At 51.9% G+C, this 22,098-nt stretch overlaps 2 protein-coding genes across 3 annotated transcripts; one reads left to right on the top strand and one right to left on the bottom strand.

Moving 5' to 3' along the window:
• Positions 1–674: 674 nt before the first annotated feature.
• CLTB (clathrin light chain B) lies at positions 675–7,103 on the bottom strand. 2 transcript variants are annotated; one of them, XM_059860050.1, is made up of 6 exons: positions 6,836–7,103; positions 5,245–5,288; positions 4,014–4,131; positions 3,613–3,724; positions 3,192–3,245; positions 675–2,702 (listed from the first exon to the last, which is right to left on the bottom strand). In XM_059860050.1, the coding sequence occupies exons 1-6, from the start codon at positions 7,017–7,019 to the stop codon at positions 2,531–2,533; spliced, it is 684 nt and encodes a 227-aa protein (XP_059716033.1). In that variant the 5' UTR covers positions 7,020–7,103; the 3' UTR covers positions 675–2,530. The 2 variants fall into 2 exon arrangements, with proteins under 2 accessions (XP_059716033.1, XP_059716034.1); XM_059860051.1 differs by lacking the exon at positions 3,192–3,245 and having other exon boundaries at positions 6,836–7,100.
• A 75-nt stretch (positions 7,104–7,178) lies between these two features.
• FAF2 (Fas associated factor family member 2) lies at positions 7,179–22,005 on the top strand. Its single transcript, XM_059860043.1, has 11 exons — positions 7,179–7,984; positions 13,809–13,877; positions 14,285–14,419; positions 14,890–14,966; positions 16,116–16,254; positions 17,546–17,631; positions 17,712–17,803; positions 19,184–19,361; positions 20,134–20,305; positions 20,488–20,631; positions 21,194–22,005. The coding sequence occupies exons 1-11, from the start codon at positions 7,922–7,924 to the stop codon at positions 21,374–21,376; spliced, it is 1,338 nt and encodes a 445-aa protein (XP_059716026.1). The 5' UTR covers positions 7,179–7,921; the 3' UTR covers positions 21,377–22,005.
• The last annotated feature ends 93 nt before the right edge of the window (positions 22,006–22,098 follow it).

The raw sequence follows: 22,098 nt of genomic DNA, 5'->3' as shown, positions 1-22,098 counted from the left end.
GCCTGGGCTGTTTGCAGGTGTTGTTCTGGGAGTTGGTGCCTGTGCCCTGAGTTCTTGTAAGGATGGGCTGAGGGGTGAACCCTCTATCTGCAAACAAGCACATGGATTGTCCAGGGAATTGTGCTGGTAGGCCTTGGCAAGGAGAGAGGGAAGGCTCTTGCTCACCAGAGCTGATCTCTGAGTAGGGAGGGTGGGCAACAAGACATTGCCAGTGCTGAGCAGGGTGAGCTCCACCTCAGCACAAGGAGCCCAGGGCCTGTCTACTCTCTACAGCTGGCTGCACAGGACATCCTTCCCAGAGGACACTGCTTTTGGCTGCCTCACTGGCACTTCCAGCCCAGCCAGCTTGGGGCAGGAGTGTGAGGAGCAGCAGGTGGGCAGATCCATGAGCACAATCCCTTGGCAGCCGGAGAAAGGTGCAGTGGCCAGGGAGCAGCTCAGCCTGTTTGGACAAGCCAGAGCTTGCAATTCCTTGGGGACAGAGCCAAGCCCTGGGTCCTGCTGCCAATGCTTTGGTCCCATCTGAGCACAAACCCTCTGGCCTTCCTCTCACTCCTTTTTTTTCCTGTAGGATGTTCCTCCTCCAGCCCCATCCTTTCCACACGAGGCTTCATGGCTGTAGGTTCTCCTAAACACAGCACGCATCCCTACCGCAGAAATACAACAGTGCCCTGTAGGATTGGAGATGTTGGTTTATTGTAACAGGTAATTTGGACAGTCACAGATACCAAAGCCGAGGGGATGTAGAACAGCTGTGGGCACGGCTCCCCGAGAGCTGCCCCGGCCTGACATGGAGCACATGGCAGCTGGGGCACCCAGGGGCCCAGCTGCCTGTGTGGCCTGGAGGGACAGAGCACAGGGGGGCACATTGTCTCCCCACAAGTAGCCAGGGGTGCTTCCTGCTGCTCTGCAATGCAAGGCTGAGGCAGGCAGCCGAGTCCCCAGGTGTCCTGCAGCACAGCAGAGCTGCCTACGCATGCTGGAGCTCAGGGGGCCAGGCAGGAATGATCAGGCCTATGGTCAGGGGGCACAGTCCCAACACACAATAGCAAGTGATTCCCTACACACCCATTTACCTTCCAGCCCACTGGTGAGATCATGCCCCAGAGCCATGGGTGCCCAGGCACCCCCCACAGCTGCAGCAGCTGGTGACATTCTGGCCCTGAAGCCACAGCTGCAGGGCAGGAGAGCTCTGCACACTGGATTTCCAGCTGAGCAGGGCTCTTCAGAGGGGCTCAAGTGAATGTTTTGTGGGCTCTGCTCCATGTGCCCCCAAGCTGCTGCAAGCCCTTCCCAAGCCCTTCAGACCAGACCCAGAGCACCAGCTCAAGGCTGTCCCTCTCCTGCTACCCAGGAGTTGTGCAGATTCCCAGGACTGGTGCCATCCCTGCCAAGCAGAGGAGAAAAAGTTTGAGCGGGGAGCAGGACTGAGGCATCTCCCCACGCTGCCTTAGGTGGGCAAATCCAGGGGGCAGAGCAACTTCAGACAGATGTGCAGGTTGTTCTCAGGGCCAGTACAAGCCCCAGCACCAGAACTCTGCCCAACCCTGCTCTGGGCCCCTGGGTTAGGAAGATGGGGGTTTGACCTGCCCCACAGCAGCTGGACCTTCCTACCTCACTGCAACTACACAGCCTCCATCTCCCATTCTGGTAGCAAGGGAAGGAGCAGAGCAAAGCCAAGGGTCCCCCAAAGCTTGTAATCCCACATTCCCAACTGCTGGTGTTCATGGGGGAAGGACAGGAAACATCCTGCATGCTCCCCCTACAGTCCCTCCCAGTGGTCCACACCACTGTGCTGCCAGCACTGCAGGATGGATGGGACATGGACACTGGAGCTGCACCAACTTTTTGGGGCATGGCCAGGCTGGGCAGAGTTCTGATGGGCTTGGGGCAGCCGCTGGCAGTCCAGGCCCAACCTGGGCACCTGTACTCACATTCCTCAGTCCCTGCCAGTCTGGCAATGCCATGCTGCAGCCACGCTCCCTGCAGGACCCAGCAGTGGGGAGACAAGCCAGGGCTGTTTCTCCACCCTCCCAACCCTGCTCCAGATCTGATCTAAATCCCATGGGAAAGGAAGACAGCAGCCCAGGATCCCATTGGGATACCTGCCTCAGGGCTAGGACTGAAGCCTGGACATGGGGCTGCAGGACAGCTGCAGGCAGGTTTATTCCCAGCACAGGGCTGAAGTGGGGAACACAGGATGGGATATTCCCTGCTCATTTAGCCAGGCCCTCAGACACAATCTCCTGAAGAGCCTAGGCTGGGGCTTCCCCACTAACTCAGCTCTGCCACCCAGTGCCGCTTCCCGGGGAAATGCCACAGTGATTTATAAATAAGTGTAAAAAGAGACCAATGCACCTTTTAAGCAAAGGAAAACCATGGGGAGAGTTATACAACCAGTGACTCGAGCACAGCCGAGGCGCAGATCACGGAGCAGGCAGTGGGAGGCCCTTCCTGGGCCGGCCCCTGAAGCCACCTGGCTCAGTGAGCCCAGCCATGCCCGCTGTGCTCCCAGCTGTGCCAGGCACAGCTAACGGGACAGGGGTGTCTGTTTGAGGGAGATGAGCACCGAGCGCATCCGCGAGACATCCTTGCTCTGCTTGCTGCTCTTGGGGTTGAAATCACACAGCTGGGCCACCTTCTCCCACTCAGAGCCTGGGGTCTCCTCCTTGGACTCCTTCAGGAATGCTTCTTCCGAGGCCCTGCAAAGATATTGTGGGTTGTCACTGGCAGACCCCTTTCCAAGCAGACTCTTCCTTCTGTCTTAAAAACCCTTGTGTCCCTGCTTCCTGTACATTTCCTCCAGCTGATGAGCTCAGCGTCCTCTGGGACCGAGCAACACGCGATGCTCAAGTCTGCCTTTGGCTGCACTCACCCAAAACATCATTCATCCAGGGGTGCAGGAGTATCTGCCTGCTCCCAAGACTTCACCCCCACAGAGCCATCCCCAAAAAGGCATAAGAGCCCATGGCTTTGTATCTTCAACCAGCTCCCACAGAGGCGTTTCTAGGAGCTCCACTCATGTCCTAAAACTCCACCATTTGGAGACACTCAGCTGCATCATCCTCCCTCTGGTACCTCACCAGGCCAGTACCTCCCAGCATCCCCCCTTCCCTTGGCTGGGCAGGCAGTGCTGGGGCCAAGACCCCCAGAGCCTTTGGGGCAGGATATGGTCTGTAAGAGGCACATACACGTAGCCAATGACATCGGCGTCCGGCTGCTGGTAAAAGGCTTTGTCAGCGATCCTAGCCCCGGGCACAGAGAGAGAGAGAGTGGAGCGGAGCAACAGGCAGGCAGAGGGTTAGAAAGAGAGAACAGAGGGGGTTAGTTCTCCCAAAGAGTGACCCACACACTTCAGCACACCAGGAGAACCTGGAGCCCAACCCTGCCCCCCCTGCGAGCCCCATGCAGGGGCAGGAGGCACCAAGATCCCAGGGTGGTTCCAGCCAGAGTGGCTCTGCACAACCACCAGAGCCACTCCAAGACCTGGGGACTCTCCCCTTGCTTGGCAAGGCTCTGTCCCTGCAGGGCTGGACCCCTCTGTGGGGAAAGAGGCCCTCAGACATCCCAGGAAGGCAGACAGTCCTTTTGGCCATGCTGAGCCTGACATACCTGTTGTTTGCTCGGTTCTTCTCCATCTGCTCATTCTGACGCAGGTTCCACTCCTCCAGGTCCTTCTTGGCCTTCTCACGCCATTCCTGCTCAGTCACCTTTGATGCCGCATCTAAGGCCCGAGTGAGACAGAGCCCATCAGCCACACTGGCACCTGCTGGGTGTGCTGAGCAGCCCCTTGGCAGGCAGGACAGCTGCAGCCTCTCAGACCTGTCCCCAGACCCCACCAATACTGGCCAAAAAGCACCACAGCCCCAACGATATCAGATCTTTGGCAGGGGCACGAGACACCTCTCTGGGATGTAGCAGGGTCACCAAGAGGTGAGAGACTCCAAGGGCCCTGACTGCCATGTCACAAGGCGCCACAAGCACAGGGGGCTACACATGGCCTTGGGTCTCACCCAGCTCCTCCAGGCGCTTCTTCTGCTCCTCCCTCCACTTGCGGATGCTCTCGGGTTCCTGGGTCAGCCGGTCGGCCTTGGCTATGGCTGCGTAGGCATCTGTGGGGCCATTGGACTCCTGCGGCACATGAGCACCTCACTATCAGCACCACTGCTTCCAAGAGCCCAGCCCAGCCACCTCCAAGGGCTGGAAGCAGTCAGGACTCCACACTCCTAGCACTGACAAGCCAAGATAGGAGGTAGCAAGGGTGACAGCTTGGGACATGTATTCCCAAAGTGCTGCTCAAGCTGCTCTCCCAGCCTCAGGCCCTGTCACCTAAAGCCTTCCCAGCATTTCCCTCCTTGACTTGCTGCTCGCTGACATCACAGCTCTTGTATCCTCCGAGCAGCCTCACTGCACAGGGCAGACACTGGCCTTGGAACTGCTCCCCAGGGATTCCCTGGCCCTCACTGGGGCCCAGGCAGCTCCAGGACCGAGCTGCTTCCCTCACATCTGAGCTGAGGGCCCTGCCAGGCCCAGCACCTCCCCTAACACCTTCCACTGGCCAGATGCCCAGTCTGACACCAAGCTCGAGAATGGGATTACAGCTTTCTTCCAAGATCCTCAATCTAATTAAGTCTGTCCCATTCCTGATGCGATTATCATCCTGTAAACCAGGCCTGGGCAGTGCATATGCCCCACTGCTGGGCACCAAGCGGCATGAAGGGCTTGTGAAAGGCTGGCACTGCTGAGAGCAGAGCTGGGCTTCAGGCTCCCAAAGGGATCTGAGACCCAGGTGCGTCCCTCCAAGAGTCCCCTGGCCACAGGGCAAGAGGTTTTCATGGGAGATCCAAGTCCCATGGCAGCCCTATCCTGTCTCTGGCCTCTGTCAAGAGATGCTCCTGCCTGCCCCAGAGGCCTCTAGAAGCTACCCAGGCTGGAGAGAGGGGACTTCTTGGGGAACAGACGATTTGTCACCTGCTCTTAGGGCCCAGGCACTCCTTCATGGCACAAGCCACCTGCAAACAGATGTGGGGCAGATCATGGCAGGTGGGACACATCTTCTCTTCAAAAAGAATGGAGCAGCCAGGACTCCCACGGGAGACCCAGACCTTTCCAGGAGCACCGTAGCTGTTCTGCAGCTGGACAGCAAACTCCAGTCAATGCTGGGGGCAGAACAACAGATTGCTGGCTCCATACCCACCCAATCTTCCTTAGCAGCCCTGGGCCAACAAAAGGCTGAGCTCTCACCTGAAAGACATCTCCATTGACAGTGGCTCCTCCATTCTGGAAACCTGCTCGAGAAAAAGGAAGAGAGAAGGAAAAACACAACTATGGCAGCTGCAGGTGATCCAGAGGGGCTGGTGTTCATGAAACTACATCAGATCAGCTTCTGGGAGTTAGTCTGTGCCTTTTTCAGCCCAGCACACCCATGGGACAACACCCTCCCAGTGTCCTGTCCTTGGTGGGATTCAGCAAGCACCGCTCACTCTCCCACACAAACTTCTGCAAGCATTTATGTCTTTATGGTGTTTTCACTGCTATTTAATCTTATCTGAAGATTAGGGAAACTGTTCCAGCACAAGACTGACACAGGCTGCTGCTCTGACTGTAGAAACACAGCCTGACCAACCCCAACGTGCAGATGGACACAGCTGATCCAAGAGCTGCCAGCCAAGTGCCAAGGCAACTCTCCAGGGACCCAGCCCATAGAAACACTTCTTGTGCTCCACCAGGACAGAAGGGCATGCCTGCAGGCCGAGGTCCTTGGGAGCCCACCTGTGATGAGCTGCAAGGTCAGGGTTGGTAATGAGGCACCCATCTACCCACACAGCCCCAGAGAGCTGCACACCTGGGTAACAAGGCCAGCCCGGGCAGGGGGCTCTCTGCTGCCAGGAGAGAAGAGGCTTTGAAGGAGTCACACTCCAGGCCCTGAGCTTTCCCCAACTGACCACAGGGCTTCTCCTGGCCAGCCAGCTGCAGGCACAGACACAGTGCAGCTCAGGCCAGCACTGTCCCCAAAGCGCTCAGCCCCATGACTACACCCAGCTCCAGCCTGTCTAACTGCATTTATCACTGTGGCTGTCAACACCTCTCCAGGCCCAGATCTGCCTCCATGGCCCTGTGTGCAGAGCTCTGAAACCACTGCTCCACAGACAGCATGAGGAGACCCTGGGGGGCTGGGTTAGGGGAAAGAGTCAGAGCCCTGTGGCAACAGTGCCCCCATGTCCACACAGAGAGCAGACGCCAAAGCCCCTGCAGGCTGGAGACAAGAGAGCAGAATTAGCACATTCTACCTGCAGGGCCTGGGACCACAACGTTCCCAATGGCAATGTCTTCCATTTTGCATCCCAAAGGGCTCTCCTGTCTGTGGGGACAGTGACAAGGCTGTCATGGCTCCTCAGTGCCGCCTGGATGCCTTTTACACTGCCATAGCTGGGAGCACTGAAACATGGAGTCGGGAGTCCATCCAACCCGGAAAACCCAGCACAAGGGGGAGGAATCGCCCCATGGCTGGCACATCCCAGCTCAGGATTTACCCCACATCCCCGAGATTCGAGGAGCCCTTTAGGGACAAACACAGGCCCAGACGACCCTAGGATGCCAGCCTGGCCCATAGGGTCACCCCGCCACCGGCCCATGAGACGCAGCACAGACCCCATCACCCACCGGGGATGCAGTGCATCACCCCGGGGACCCAAGCCCCGTATGGATGCGGCCGAGAGGACCCTTCCCTGCCTTCGGGGCAGAAGGGAGCACAGCCCTCCATTACCCCACAAGGTCGGGAGCCGGCCCGCACCCACCGGGAGCGCAGTCGGGCGGCCCCCGCAGGCGTGCTCACCCTGTTCCGGCGGGGCCGCCTGCCCGCCCGGGGCGGCGGCCGCCTCGCCGTCGGTCGGCCCGAAGCCCTCATCGTTCTCGATGCCCGCGATCTCGCTCTCCTGCTGGGCCAGAAAGGCGGCGGCCGGGTCCTCCTCGGCGCCAACGCCCTCAGATGAGGAAAAAAAGCCGAAGTCGTCGGCCATGACCGACCGGCCAGCCCGCGCCGCTCCCGGTCCGGCTGCGCGGCTCGGCTGGGCTGGGCCCGACTGTGCCTGGGCGGAGCTGTCGCTGTCACTGCGGCGGCGGGCGGGGCAGCCGCGCTGACATCAGCACCGGGGCGGGCCCGAGGGCACGTCCCTCCTCCCCGCCAGCCGCAGCGGGCACGGGGAGTCGGGGCTGCCCGCCTGCCTCCCCCGGGGCTCGACTGGCCGCGGTCCCGCCGCGCCGACCCCTCACGCGGGCGCTCGTAGCTGCGGGTGGGAGCGGGGGCCCCTCACAGCTTCCTCCATCTTAGCGGCCGCCGCCATCTTGGGCCCGGCGCACGGGCGGCCCAGCGGGACGAGGGGTGCCGGGCAGGACCCACTCGGCGGGACTGGAGGTAGCGGGCAGGACCCACCCAACGGGACTGGAGGTGCCTGGGCAGGACCCACTCGGTGTCCGGCAGCCCCTGCGGTGACGGGAACACAGCCAGCTCCCGGGGGCCTTCGGCTCATATCCCCCCGCCTCCCTCGGGCTCAGGGCCCGCTCCCACAGCAACAGGCTGCCCCCTCATCCCCGGCCTGTTCCGGGAACTCCTGAGCAGCCCTTGGCACGCTTTGAAACTCTTCGTTTGTCCGCTGGGAACACCCGAGAGGTGCTCGGCACACTTCGGAACTCTACGTGCGCCCACCGGGGACACTCGAGAGCGGCCACCGCCGCCGATGGGATTCGGGCATCTCCGGACAGGCCCTAGAGCACTTCGGTTGTGTCCGGAATGCGGCCCGGCAGTTCCGGCGGTGGCCGATAAACAGCCATTGGCAGCGCCGCGCGGGGCTGGGGTGGAAGTGTGGGCGGGCGACGTCACTTCCGGAGAGTGACGGAGCGGCGGGTCAGAGGCGGCAGCAAAATGGCGGCGCCTGAGGAACGGGAGCTGACGGCGGAACAGACCGAGAAGCTGCTGCAGTTCCAGGTGCCACGTCCCGGGGGGCCCGTGGCGGCCGGTGGGATCGGGGGAGGCGGTGCCTGGACACGGAACGGGCTGAGCTGGGCCCGCCCCACCGGCGCTGGGGGGTACGGGGCTCACGGAGCCGGATAGGCCCGTCCTGGAGTGGGGTGTCGAGCTGGACATGAGGGGACGGTGAGAGGAGAGACACCTGTGGGCCGAGTCCTGGCCTGGGTGAGTGAGATTTCCGTGCCCCTAATGCTTCGTTGGGGCGATGTTCTGTCATCGCTAATTGAGGGGTGGCTGCTCAGTACACTCCTTGCAGGAAAAACTCCTTGGTAAGTCCCGGCCATTTTAATTAGTCTGAAAATTTTCCTTGTAGCTGGAGAGCCTTTCCTGGCACCGAGGCAGAGTTATCCAGTGGGTTGCTGTGGAACATGGTTCCTGCCCCTTACGGTTGGGTAATGCAGCTGGAGACTGTAATGATCTAATCTGTGTCTGCTACACAACACAGGCAAGGTCGCTTAACCTTTGCTTTGCGAGGCCTGGGGCTGTGTGGCAGATGAATGATCATAAACGCAGTCTGAAGATGTGGCTTATTGGGGAGAAAACAATGCTGGGCAGCTGAAATTCTTAGGGTTGCTGGGGATGAGTAACTAAATGTGCTGAGCAATGAAAATTACTTTCAGGTGTATGGGGTTTGTTTCTGAGCTGTAGGACACCATGTGGCATCCTTTGGATTGCAGTTCTTTTACAAATACTGTGATCACTTTTAAGAGTGCTTTGTCTGCATTTGTTGCTTTACATGATTTTTTTTAAGGCTGTGCATTGAAGGTTTGGTGTGATGTAACTGTAGATTTAAAGGGACTTCAGAGGCATCTGGCCCTGCCTTCCCCAGGTGACACAGTGCAGGTATTCATCATTGCACTCATTGACTTCCCAAGCCTTCACCTGATTCACAGCCCCCTGACTTAATTAACGTGCTGAGGTGTTTTCTCATGACTGGACCTAGGAGGAAACTTACTTTATAGACGTTCCCTCTAAGTCTACTGCAAACTGAGCTCTTTGGACAGTCAAATTAAATACAGACAAAAGGCACAGAGCAGTGATAGCCATTGCTGTCCCTGTGGTGCCTGGTGAGAAGGTGAGGGTTTTGCACATGTAAACGTCCCATTCTCTTGCTGTGAGAAATCCTGGTTCTTGCTCATGTATTTGATCTAGACAGGTAGCACCAGCTGCTCTCACCACTGACTCTGCTGCTGTTTGCAAACCCCTGTGGGCAGCTGTGAAGTGAAATAATCCTGTTTCCCAATGCTCCCTGGTGTTGTCATGGACAGAGGGCTGCCAGGGGACCAGAAGGAAGGATTCATACTTTTCTGTCAAGCTCTGGTTTGAGGCACAGGGAAACACTCCTCAGGCTGTAAAAGGAGAAATTTTTTTACTTAGACCACTGCTGTGCAGAGCCAGATGTGAAAGTTGTGGTACAGAAGGCTTGGATACCAGCCAGGATCCTCCCTCTTCTGGGGTGTGTTGGATCAGCTCTCTCCAGGGCTAATGACAGACCCCACTGGTGATTCCTTCCCCTCTGATGTGTCCCACCTAGCTGAGAAGGCCTTGGGTGTGAGTCCTGCTGTATCCTCAAAAGTAAATCAGTCCTCTTGGAAGAGATTTTTTTTTTTCCTCAGACTCCAATAGGAAGAATGAAGTGTTTGGAGAGATTAAGTAAGTGTCATTAAAATAATTTGTACATTGCTACAAGTCAGCTTGGAAAGCCTTCAAGGGATCCCTGCTGACTTTGCAGGGAACAAACACTTCAGTGTTTTCAAGGATAATTTCACGCTTTGTGATGTACCATCATAAGTAGGCTGTACAGCATTCCACGGTGATAGAGCACTGCACTTCCACAGAAGGTTATATCCCACTGCACTGTGCTGAGAGCAGCAGAGCAGACCAGGAAAGAAGGCAGGATGACAAGGATGAGGTAAGGAATAGTAGGAGCCCCTCAGTGAAATAGGGAGCCAAATAGAGGGAAGCATTCACCTAGCAAACAGCTCTTTGGGGTGAAGATACAGTTGCCCTAAACTGTTTATTCTACTTCTGCTGGAGAATGCACCTTTCCAGGCAGAGGTGAATGTGCTGTCCTGTCCTGGCCTGAGCTGTTGGGCACAGCTCTGTGTTAGTGCCTGCTCTGCATTAATTCTGCTGCTGTTTGTGTGCTGGGTTCTGTAGTGCTCATACAAACAGCTTTGCTGGCAGAAAGCTGAAACCAGCAGCTTCCTTCTTGTGGGCAGGGCTGGAACAGGGCAGCTATCTGCACCATGCTGGGGCAGGTTAGTAAAGGGAAAAAAACAGTAAAGAGAACTGGGATAAACTTGAAATGAAAGCAACAAAGCCTCTTGCATGCTTTCAGCCTCCCATTTACTGCCAGAGAGCTGGCTAATAATGTAAGGGAATAAAAGCATCTAAATTTTTCATCTGTCAAGACCTCACTGTCCTGACATTTGGAGAGGGAAGTTTACTGTGAACAGTTTAGGAAAGCTGTGGAGTTGTGATTCATTTGGGAGATGGAAGAAACAGCAGAGCAGTTTTTCTAGGATCTGGTTATTGATCTGTGCCCATTACACTTGGGCTGATGTCTGATATTGTAATATGCTAATGTAAAGTAATGGAGTGTTATTTGCAAGAGAGTTGGCACTCATATAATCTCTGACTTCAGCTGGGGAAAACAGAATGCTCAAGGCTGGATATGGCTCTGATTTAGGGGAAGGAGGAAACATGAAACTCCAGGCAGCTTTCCCACTCAGTGAATCAATCAAAACCCTCAGAAAGGCATTTGCTGTAATATGCAATGAGAAGCTCTTGGTTAAGGCATTTTTCCAGTTAGAACTCAGATGTTCTTTACCCTTGGAAAGTAATTCTCTGGATTTGGCAGTGGGTTGGGAAGTAAGAGCAGTGCCAGTTAGTCCTATGGATTTGCATCTCCTGTGCTGTGTTTCAACATCGGAGTGGATCTGTAGAGGCAACGGTTTCGTAAGTCCAGTTTACAACCTTTGTCCACTCAGGGTATTCCTTCTACTTTTGAAGCATGAAATTGTACTTTCCACTGCTTCAGTATTGAGAAGATTCTGAGCAGTCTCAAAGGTGAGAGATACAAATAATTACCTCCAGCAAAAGCTTCCTTATGCTTTACTATAACACTCTCGCTTTGTGTGGCGGTTGAGAAGGCACTATTGAACTTCTCTGGCATTTGTGGAATTTAATATTTTGTTTTTTGAAATATTGGCCACTATGTTGAGCTTGGATTTATTTGAAGGTTTGAGAGTGCTGGTTTAATGGGACTAATTTTAACTACTTATTATGTCTGTAAGATCCATGCTCCTAAAGACAGCTAATAAGAGATCAGAGCAGCAAGGTTTGAAGATGCCAGTTATTCTCTTAGCCCTGATGATACTAAAATATGCTGGTTTGCCATGTGTGTAAGTTTGCAGCTGATCAGAGTTCACCAGAGGTGCTGAGGCAGTGGAAATAATGCGGAGTTTCAAGTTTCTGATCTGTTTCCATGACTTGGTGAAGCAGGGGCCGTAGGAATGCCATGGGGGTGATAATGACCAGTATCAGTGTTTGCCAGCAAGAGTTGTCTGAAGTGGCAGTTGAACTGTGGTCCTGCCATTCCTTACATCGGGTGTGGGTCATTCTGAGCCCTGGTGTGTCTCCCAGAACATGGTGGAGCTGTGGTGTATCCAGTGGAGCACGTTAGGGTAACAGCCAGCAAGGTGCTGAGTGTTAAAAGCTGCCTTTGCCCAGCAGCTTTTCCTGCAGTGTTTGATTGTGAAGCCTCATTGATCAGACAAGTGGCGGGAGCGCTCGGCGCTGCGCTGCTTGGAGTGGCTTTGTCACTTCTGGTTTGAGTTGAGAGCAGCTGAATTAAGATGCTAAGAAAAAAAAGAAAAAAGAAAGGAAATTCACCTCCCTGGAGAGCTCATGTGGCAGACTGAGAAGTGGCTAGAGCTGCCTGTCACTGTGGTGGTGGTCAGGAAGGCTGAAGTTGGCTGGCTCTGGTGTCTCTGTGGAACTCAGATGGTCTTGCAAATGCTGCAGTGTTTCAGTGCTCGTTAAATGCTTGTTGGTAGCTCTGCTGCTTTCTGACCTAAAACTGCAGAAGAATTTTGCGTAATTTAAAAAGGAGGGAATGCTCTGTGGTGTCCTTAGTGCTCATAGATAATCCAGACATGTAGAGACAAAGGTGTAAATGAGTTTCTGAATCTTGTAAACTTTGTAAACACCAGCAGAATTTCCAGAATATTGGGGAGTGATGATCAGAAGACTTTCAAGGCTCTGGAATAAACACATTGTGACTCCACTGTAAAATCAATTAATTGAGTAGATTGCAGGTGCCTTTAATGGTGTCCTTATAAAAAGACAATGAAGTGCCTGCTGTAGGAATTCGGGTTGAAAAAGTCAGAATGCAAAATAAATTGAATAAAAAATAATTAAAAAATAAAGTCAGAATGCAAACCCTAAATTTTACTCTGTGAAGCACATATTTAAAAAAAGATAGCTAAACTAAAACATTAAATGATGAAACTGAGTGATAATCAAAGGTATTCTAGCAGCAACAGTTGAATTCACTGAGCTTTATTTCTTCTATGAAATCCAATTCTGCAGCGTTCCCTTGCAAGGCTTGTGGCAGACTTACTTTTTAATAAATATTTATACACCACTGAACAGCGACTTGAAGTGCTTTTTTTTCTGAACTTCTGCAGTCACAGTGCTTTAAGCAGTCTGATTTGATCTCTGCAGCAGAATGAAACAATGATTTTTGCCCAGTAGATTGGAGAGAAGGTGGTGATCTGGACACACTGTGAGAAAGAAGCCAAGAAATGCTCAAAAGTTTGAACTGAGCACAGAGATTGAATAGGGCATTTGTCCACAGTGTTTGTTACTCTGGTGGAAGTGGCATGTGGAATGTATGAATGGGGGCAGGGAGAGGAATAGATGCACCATCCTTCTCCAGTAAAAAAACAATTCAGTGCATTCTTAACTGGTCAGCCTGTCAGGAGTCTCTCAGGGACTTTTCACGAAAGCAAGGAAAACATCTGCTCAGACCTTAAAGCAAGTGCAGTGGGGAGAGATGTTTCTGTGGCACAGTGACAGGGGTGTTTCCTTTCAGCAAGCGTTTGTCTCTGTTCAGGAGATATTGATGTGGCTTCCTGTAATAACAGACACGATTGTTTGATCTCCTGTGCAGAAATTCTGATTGGCACAGGGCTAAAATACACCCAGTGGCTTTGAGGTCTGTCACTGTGTTTGGACTTTTTCTGTTTCGGGCCCCGTGTTGGACTGTTCCTGCTTTTTTTACTACACTATTTACTATGCTTTTTTACTTCCCCTGTGGTGCTGGGAACATCACCTTCAGTAATGCCTGGCTCATTTTGGTTTTAGTTTCTGTTTGTGCTGGCAGTGAGTGGAGTAACAGTCATCTTGAGTTTTCAGAAATGCTTTGTCTGTATTTTGAGTTCAAGATGATGTTTCAGGGCATTGGCCCAGCACATCTTTTCCGAGTGGAGCCTGTGGGCAGTATTGTGTTAAACCCTTGACTGTGCTGAGTGCTGTTGTAGTGACAGACCTTGGGCACACTGAGAGTTGGCTGGTGCTGGAAGAGTGCAAAGGCCTGTTTGAGGCTTCCTGTGTGTTTACGGGTCACTCTGCTCTTAAACTTAGAGCAGGGCACTTAAAAACTGAGCATTGTGATAATGTGTTGTGGTAACTCCCACCATGTGCTCATGCCTTGTTAAGAGCAGTCAGAATGCAGCGCTTCTAGCACTCATCTGCTTTTATTCTCCTTCTTTAGGACTTGACTGGCATAGAGTCCATGGACCAATGTCGCCACACACTGGAGCAGCACAACTGGAACATAGAGGTACCACTGAAAATGAGACTTGTAGCAGTTTCCAAATACCTGGATTAAATGCAGCCCTCTGTGGGAGGGGAGGCCTACCAGTAAGATTAATCTGTCCCCCCCTGGACTTACCCAAGTAGCTCTTTAGAGCTGTATCTCCACACATCTGGAGAGCTGGTTTCAGCCAAACACAGCAGAGTCGTTATGGCTGTGAACAGTCCCTTGACTGGCGCATGATGTGGCCTCCCATGGAGCCTGTGTGCTGGCCGCCGTGGAGAAGGCGTTCCACGTGGAGGGGGGTTGCTGTTTGTCAGGAGCTGTGCTTATCCAGTTCCCTGGGGCTGTGGACAAGTAATACCCACTGTCACTGTCCAAAGTTAAATACATACAATGCCTGAAACCTCCCTTCGCTCTTTCTTATGTCAAAGGCAGCTGTGCAGGACCGACTGAACGAGCAAGAGGGTGTCCCAAGTGTCTTTAATCCTCCTCCACTGCGGCCGTTGCAGGTCAATACAGCTGACCACAGGATCTACAGCTACGTTGTCTCAAGGCCACAGCCAAGGGCAAGTTATCTTACAGTGGATTTTGTCCTGCTTCTTGGCTGACTCTCTGTGAATACAGAACTTGCAAGCAGGGAAAGAAATTGTTTTCTTTGCATGCTCTTATCTCCTTTCTAAATATTTTATCTTACAAAAACAAAATGTAGAGCTATTCCTTCAGTTTCTGTTACTGCTGTGGAGATTTTCTCCACGCTGTGATTCACAGTATGAGGACATTTATTTTTGTCATAGACTGTCTTGCTGTGGTGTAGTAAAGCCTTTTGATCAGTGGAATTGGAACAAAGGACTGTCCCCTCCATGTGGCAGTGATAATGTTTTTCTTTTTAGAGCCCCCCCTTAAATGTGTATTAACTGGAATACAGTATTACTTTCCTTAGTATTTTACAAACAAATTTGCATGAGCCCCTGTAAGACTTGGTGCTGTTAGTCTTTTTGTATAGTTAAGAAAATTAATTCCTTATTTGTGATTGCAGGGCCTGTTAGGATGGGGTTACTACTTCATAATGCTTCCATTCCGATTCACCTATTACACATTACTTGATATATTTAGGTAAGTCCTTGTTTGTGCTGACTCACTTATTGACTGCATCAGGGAACACACTAGCTCGGATTTGGCTGGATCTCTGTCACTTAGATCTTTAAGCCTCATGGCAGATTTTCCATTTGTTTCCTTAACTGGCATTATCTGTGGCCTTGTAAAGTTCCTTTGCTGTTTAGTAAGAAATAAATCTTGTTGCAGAGAAAAAGAGCACGTTGCAGCTCTGTAAATGAAGTGTTTAATTGGATGTCTAACTCCACTCAGCCTTACAGAGTGCCACACAAAGGGGTTGCAAAACAGTGTCCAGCTGTTTGGTATTCTTGGACAAACACCAGAATCGTGTCCCACTGGGCTGGGCTGAAGATTAACCTGCCCTAATTCCTGGATGTTTTTTGGCAAAACCCAAACTGTAAACAACTCTGCTTTATTCCCTTTGCTGTCTATTACCTCTTCTCCCTTTAGTGCCCCAAAGCACTAATTCTCCTTGTCTCCTTTGCAGCATTGATAGAGGGAGAAGGGGATGGTAGTGGTGGTAAATAGCCAGCAGTCCTGCCATCTGCCCTGGTTTGGCAGTTTTCCCTGTTGTATTACTCTTTTTCCCCATTAAAGACATTTCCAAAGTTCAGTGTATCTTCTGTGCATCAGTAGAACTAAACAGCACTGATATCTGCCTTGCAGTGAAGCTGTTTCAGCTTCAGAGGAATGACAGTTTCATAGAACTCATAGTGTAATGTTCTCTTTCTGCAACTCTTTGTACATTGGAATTGTTAGTTCTGGATTAGCAGAAATGCAGTTTTCAAAGTTATCTGGACAAATCTGTGTGGCTTTTAACAGCCCATCTTTGACTAAATTCTTCAAACCTCCTACTGTTGGTGTGGCTTATGCCTGATGCTTCAGAGGAAGCTGAAACTGTTTAACCACACAGAACTCGGATCCTTACTGATCCCTGACATGAGATGAATCTTCATTGGGGGTTGGTTCTGTAGCAGTGGTATCAGTTTGGAGCAGAATGCCAGTTTAGGTTCAGATTATAAATGTTCAAGGGTCTCAGCGATGACTTTTTTCCTCTTTATGAATCCCAGTGACTATCTGTAGAAAAGAAAACCTGTGCCTCAAGAAGTCAGTGAGCTGAATTTCCAGTGTCCTTTGCTTCCTTCCTAGGTTTGCTCTGCGTTTTATACGCCCTGATCCTCGTAGTCGGGTCACCGACCCAGTGGGTGACATTATTTCGTTTATTCATATGTTTGAGGAAAAATATGGGAGGATACACCCTGTCTTCTACCAGGGAACTTACAGCCAGGTCAGTGTCATGTGTTGGTGCCTAGGTCCTGGGGAGTGGTGATTTTGCCACATGGTATCAGGGCCTCCATGACAAAATTGTTTTACATCTACAAGCCCAGCGTTTATCCCCAAGCTCTCTTAACAGGGTAATGGAGAGCTAGTGAACAAGTGTATTGGGAAACCAGTGTCTGCCAGGCTTGATGGTTTGCCAAGCCTGTAAAGTTGGAAAGCAAAGCTACTCTGGCTGTTCCTCGACCGTCTGTGTGACTCTGTAGCCGACAGCTTTTCTTTGTAATCCTGCCTTTGTTTTTATAAACTGGTGTGCTGTGCCAGAGTCTGTCCTTCTGTTCACCAAATTGGGATTAACTGCCTGGGCTTGTATCACAGTGCAACTTCACAACAGCTCAGGGACTCAAAATTGAGAGGGAGCCCCTAAGAATTTATGGGAGGTGAGTGTTCCATATATCAAATCTGAGGGGGCTCTCTGTAGAAGAGGGATATCCCCATGGACACTGCCTCTTGCACAGCTTCTCTCAGCCTGGCCAAGGGAAGGGTCACCTGCAGAGCATCCCATTAGACAGTTTGATCAGCACTGCTTCCCAAGTGCCTGGGGGAAAACTGTCAGTGCCTGTCTGCTCCACACTGCACAGTGATGGAGCTCACCGCCTCTGCAGCTCTTTTAGGCTCCTCTGTCATTCCTGGAATCCAAACTCAAGTAATTGTGGAATGGTTAGGCTACCAAAGCTCAGTGCCAGTAAAACAGGGAGCATATTGTGCACTTATCCTGTGGTCTTGTTAAAAATGCTCTTGGGTGGGTGGAATCCAGACACTATAGATGTAGAAAGGGAGGGATTCTTTTCTTTGTTGTCTGGTTTTTGGGAGGCCTGCAGCACTATTATTACCTGTTTCAATAGAATTTTCATTTGGTGTGATTTGAAGATTGTGTCCTGTGCAGGCTCAAGGGAAAGCTCAGCCTTGGCCACTCTGAGTCCAGGGGGTGAAGGAGGTTCTTCACTGCTAGCTGAGTCTGGTGAGGCAGCTGAGGTGTCAGTCCATGTCATTGCCTACCCAGTTTCACTCTGAGTTCAGTGTTCCTCAAAGCCACATCCTGAGGGGATATGAGAGAACACCACTGTAGCCTTCTTAAATAAAGGCTCATTTAGAAGGTCTGACAGGTTCATCCTCCACTGCTGCTTCACTCAAACCACTCTAGTGGCAGAGTAAAGGCCTGGGTCACACCAGCCTTGTGGGTGCTGCATTCCCCTTGCCCAGAGACCGTGTAACTTTACCTGCTCTGCTCTTATGCCAAGGCACTGAACGATGCCAAGCGGGAGCTGCGCTTCCTGTTGGTTTATCTTCACGGGGATGACCACCAAGACACAGATGAGTTCTGCCGGTAGGTAGGAGAATTTCCCAAACAGCTGTCTTTGTATTTGAAATTCAGCTTCACTCACATGGTCTCTTCTCATCCCCCAGCAATACACTGTGTGCACCTGAGGTCATCACCCTCATCAACACTAGAATGCTCTTCTGGGCTTGCTCAACCAATAAACCAGAGGGATACAGAGGTGAGTGTGTCCCTCCTGGGCTTTACCTGTCCCCTCCTGTCTCTGTAACAAGCCAGATGCTCTTTGACAGATTTACACATGTAAAACACTCTCTTGTCTACTTGCACAAAATAAAACAGATTTCAGGATTGCATGGGGAAATACACATGTTGTTTTCCTGGAATTTCTCAAAGGTTTGGATGCCAAGGAAATACATTCTGATCTTCACCTCCACCATTCTGTGTGTTTCTGGGCAGTTGTAGTTCTGTGATGATTGCTGTGGGCATTTAGGCTGCTTTCAGTGTCTTGTCAGTGGGAGTTGGTGGGTGTGTGCTGGGGATAAACTGAGTGGAGAAACAAGTATCCAACTAGATCTGTCCTTAACCCTGGCTCCTGTGATGCCTGAGGCCAGGAAGGACTTGTTAGGTGCATTCTTTCCCTTTCTGAGACAGTCACCTTAATCCACAACCAATCTCTGTGTCTCCTCAAAAGCCCACAGTGTTTGAGAGCTGTTGTTACCTGGCCAGACAGCAGTTTGGTAAGGATTTGCTGCAAGTGGAGCCTTTCCCCAAAGTTCTGTTCATGGCTCTTGTGTTGTTTCCACCATTTCTGTTTCATGGTCAGGAAAATGCTACATTTGAGTCACTCTTGGCTCCATAGTTCTGCTCCCAGTTACCAACAGCTTGAGAGAACAGCTCTCTGAGGAGACAGTCTTAGACTTATTCCTATTTCATTGCTGCAGTGCTTTGGAGTCACAGCCTGGGAAGCAGAGCTGGAAGGGATCATGACCTTTCATTAAATCCCTGAGCTGCTCTGGTTTTGTTTGGGGGGCTCCATTGGTAACAAAGGCTCCAAGTTGCATGATGTACCATGTGTGTTTCAAGGAGGGAATCAACAGCCGTATATGAACAGTAACTTAAGCACATCATCTGTTCCATTCCCTGCTTCAGACAGAGCCTGCCTCTAGCAAAGCCAACCTAAATTTGTTCAGAAATGTGGACATACTTCCATGCCCCCCATGACAGTTTCTTCCAGAGTCCAACCATCCCTAATCACCTGAGCAGATGTTTACATGTACTTGTCCTTTCTCTTCCTGCAGTTTAAACCCATGGCTTTGTCCCATTTTCAGTGGGCATTCAGGGCCATTTACTTCCTTCCTGCTTGAGTTAAAAGAGCCTTTTTTGGTTACTTGAAAGCTTGGGTTTTTACCCATCAGTCATTTCCTCCCTTTGCTAACTTACAGGGTTTGATTTTCAAAGTGGATCCTGAGGCCTTTTTTGCCTTGGAAGAGAGAATATCTGGGGAAGGTGCTTTCCTTGGCCCTCAGTGACAGGAAACCCTTGTGCTGTACCCCTTGGTGGCCCTTGTGTCTGGGGTGGTGACGTTTGTGCCTGTTCCCAGTGTCGCAGGCCCTGCGGGAGAACACGTACCCGTTCCTGGCCGTGATCATGCTCAAGGACCGCAGGATGACCGTGGTTGGGCGGCTGGAGGGCCTCATCCAGGCTGATGACCTCATCAACCAGCTGATGTTCATCATGGATGCCAACCAGACATACCTGGTGTCCGAGCGCCTGGAAAGGTAGGGTGGGACCAGAGCTCCAGCAGCACGAACCGTGCTGAGGCAGGCTCTGCTCTGCCCCCTTCCTCCCTCCAGACACCGTGTGTAGGCACTTAGCTCAGCACCTCCCGATCTGTAACACAGCCCATGGGCTCTCCTCTTACCAGGGGCATCATCAGTCCATAAATTCAGGCCATCTTCTAGCCAGGGAGCCAGATGTGTTGCACACACAATCCCACCACTGAAAGGTGGATGTGAGTACTCTGTTCTCTGCAGTTGGAGCACACCTTTGGCATGCTGGAGCTTTGCAGGGAAAGCTTGGGCAATAACCAGTAGGATCCAAGTGGGAGCAAAGGCATTGCAGGCAGGAGAGCTGGTGTCCACAGCTGTGTGTTGCTGCCTGGGCTGGCCGTGCTGAGCTCTGGCTGCTTTTCTGGTGGGGCCTCACAAGTCCCTGGTGACTCTTAGGGATGTACAGGTTGCAACCAAAACAGGATCCTACCATTTAACTTTCTATCTGTCCCTCCTCTACCCCACGCTCTGTGTGTGAGGACCAGTAACACGTTCCAGTTTATGAAATGTGCAAGGGATTACCTGAAGGAGATGAAACCAGGAAGAATCTCAAATATGAGGCAGGAATCCTGGGCACTGTTCATGTACTGTCTGTCAGCTATGTCAAGCTGCAAGGGTTCAAAAGCCTTTTAAGTTCAATTTTCCCCACCCTTGGGAAGCAGTTTAATTGTGAGGGACTGTGCAGACTTAGCCCTTGACCACTTCCCACTCGTGTTTGCAGGGAAGAGAGGAACCAAACCCAAGTGCTGAGGCAGCAGCAGGACGAGGCATACCTGGCATCCTTGCGTGCGGACCAGGAAAAGGAGCGCAAGAAGAAGGAGGAAAGGGAGAGGAAGAAGAAGAAGGAGGAGGAAGTGCAGCAGCAAAAACTGGCAGAAGAGAGGCGGCGGCAGGTGAGAGCAGAGGGATTGCAGGTAGGGCTGCAGTGTCCTGTGGGGTGCCTGGCCTGCTGTAGGAATTGCTTGTCTGGCTTGGAGCTTAAGCATTCCCGAGGCTCCTGGAGCAGCTGCAGAGCACAGGCACAAAGGTCAGCTGAGTGCAAAGCCATTGCTCCTGCTCCCTCCTTGCCTTGCAGACACTGCAGGAGGAGAAGGAGAGGAAGTCGGAATGCCTTCCTCCAGAGCCCCATCCCGACGACCCAGAGAGCGTCAAGATCATTTTCAAGCTGCCCAACGATTCCAGAGTGGAGCGGCGATTCCACTTCACACAGTCATTGACGGTGAGCTTGGGGCAGAGCTGAGGGGCCTTCCAGAGCAAGGGCTGAAGAGACTTGCAGGTGGCTTTTTTCCCTTGGACATGCCACATGGTGACATTTGCTGAGAGCCTTGGCAGGCAGAGCTGCTCCTTGGTAAGGAGAGTGCTATAGGGCCTGGTTCTACCAGCTTGGAAGAGCAAACAAAGTGGCAGAAGCTTTTTTTGCCTCTTGAAAAGCTGGAAGGTGTCTGCCCTGGCTGGGCAGGGTGGGATGAGATGATATTTCAAATCCTTTCCAACCCTTAACATTTGGTTATTATATAGAATATATATATATATTCTATTATAATTCCACTGCTCCCTATGAAATAAAGGTGTAGGAAGAGTCAGAAACAGTGTCTGGTCTCCCCAGTGCTCTGTGCCCTGTGCCAAGCCCAGTTTCTTGTGTGCCAAGGAAATGGCTGTCTCAGGTCTACAGTGCAGTGATGGTGCAAATTTGGGAGCCTTCCCCCACGAGATGCCAGCGATTCACTCTGGCTGTGTCACTGCTCCCCCAGCTGGCAATTATTTCTGTGCTCCTTTCCCAGGTGATCCACGACTTCCTGTTCTCCTTGAAAGAAAGCCCTGAGAAGTTCCAGATTGAGGCCAACTTCCCTCGCCGTGTCCTGCCCTGCCTCCCTACAGAGGAGTGGCCCAACCCCCCGACGCTGCAGGAGGCGGGACTCAGCCACACGGAAGTCCTCTTTGTGCAGGACCTCACGGACGATTGACACTTCTTTTGGTTTTGTTTTTGTTTGTTTTGTTGTTTCGTTTTTTTTTTTTTTTCCAGAAGACACAAAACGGAAAGAGAAATTCATATTATTATTATAATACAATATTTTTTTTAAAAGACTGCGTACAAACGAGGGATCAGAGACCACATGGCCCGTGCCAGCTGTGCTGTGTGTGCGCACTGGCGAGAGGACGCCTGCACACGGCCATCCCCTGCACCGGGGGGCACACAGGGGGGAGCTGGTGTTGCCCCTCCGCTCTCCCTGGGGAGGAACAGGAATGGCAGCTCTTGGTAATTATTGCTTTTATTGATGACAATAATAATAAAACCCCAGCAACCCAACATCTTGTGAAGATTTGATACTCTGCTGCTCCTGAGAGACACAAGACCGAGCACTGGAACGTGCTGGGATTGGGGTGGGGGGAAAGGGCTGGACAGACTCTCTTCAGCTTCCCTCTGTGTATAAATACTGTTCTTTTAATATTTCTCTTGCTTTGTAATGACCAAAGGAGATTGGGGTTGACTATAGTATTAACTTTTTGATAAAGAGCTGGTTCAATTCTTACCCATGTGGGGCCTTGCCCAGGGTTCTTAGCCTGCGTAGTGTAATAAACTCTGCCTCTAGCATGTCTGTGCTGATGCTTTCTGCCCCTGCCCCAGGGAGGGGGTCAGCTGCTCTGCCACTTGTGGCTCTCAGAAGTGGGGGTGCACTCAGCTTCT

The sequence above is a fragment of the Haemorhous mexicanus genome, chromosome 15, assembly GCF_027477595.1.
Source record: "Haemorhous mexicanus isolate bHaeMex1 chromosome 15, bHaeMex1.pri, whole genome shotgun sequence".
In the NCBI taxonomy this organism is placed as follows: domain Eukaryota; kingdom Metazoa; phylum Chordata; class Aves; order Passeriformes; family Fringillidae; genus Haemorhous; species Haemorhous mexicanus.
Note: the sequence above shows the minus strand (reverse complement) of the source record. Positions and strands in the feature narration are given on the sequence as shown.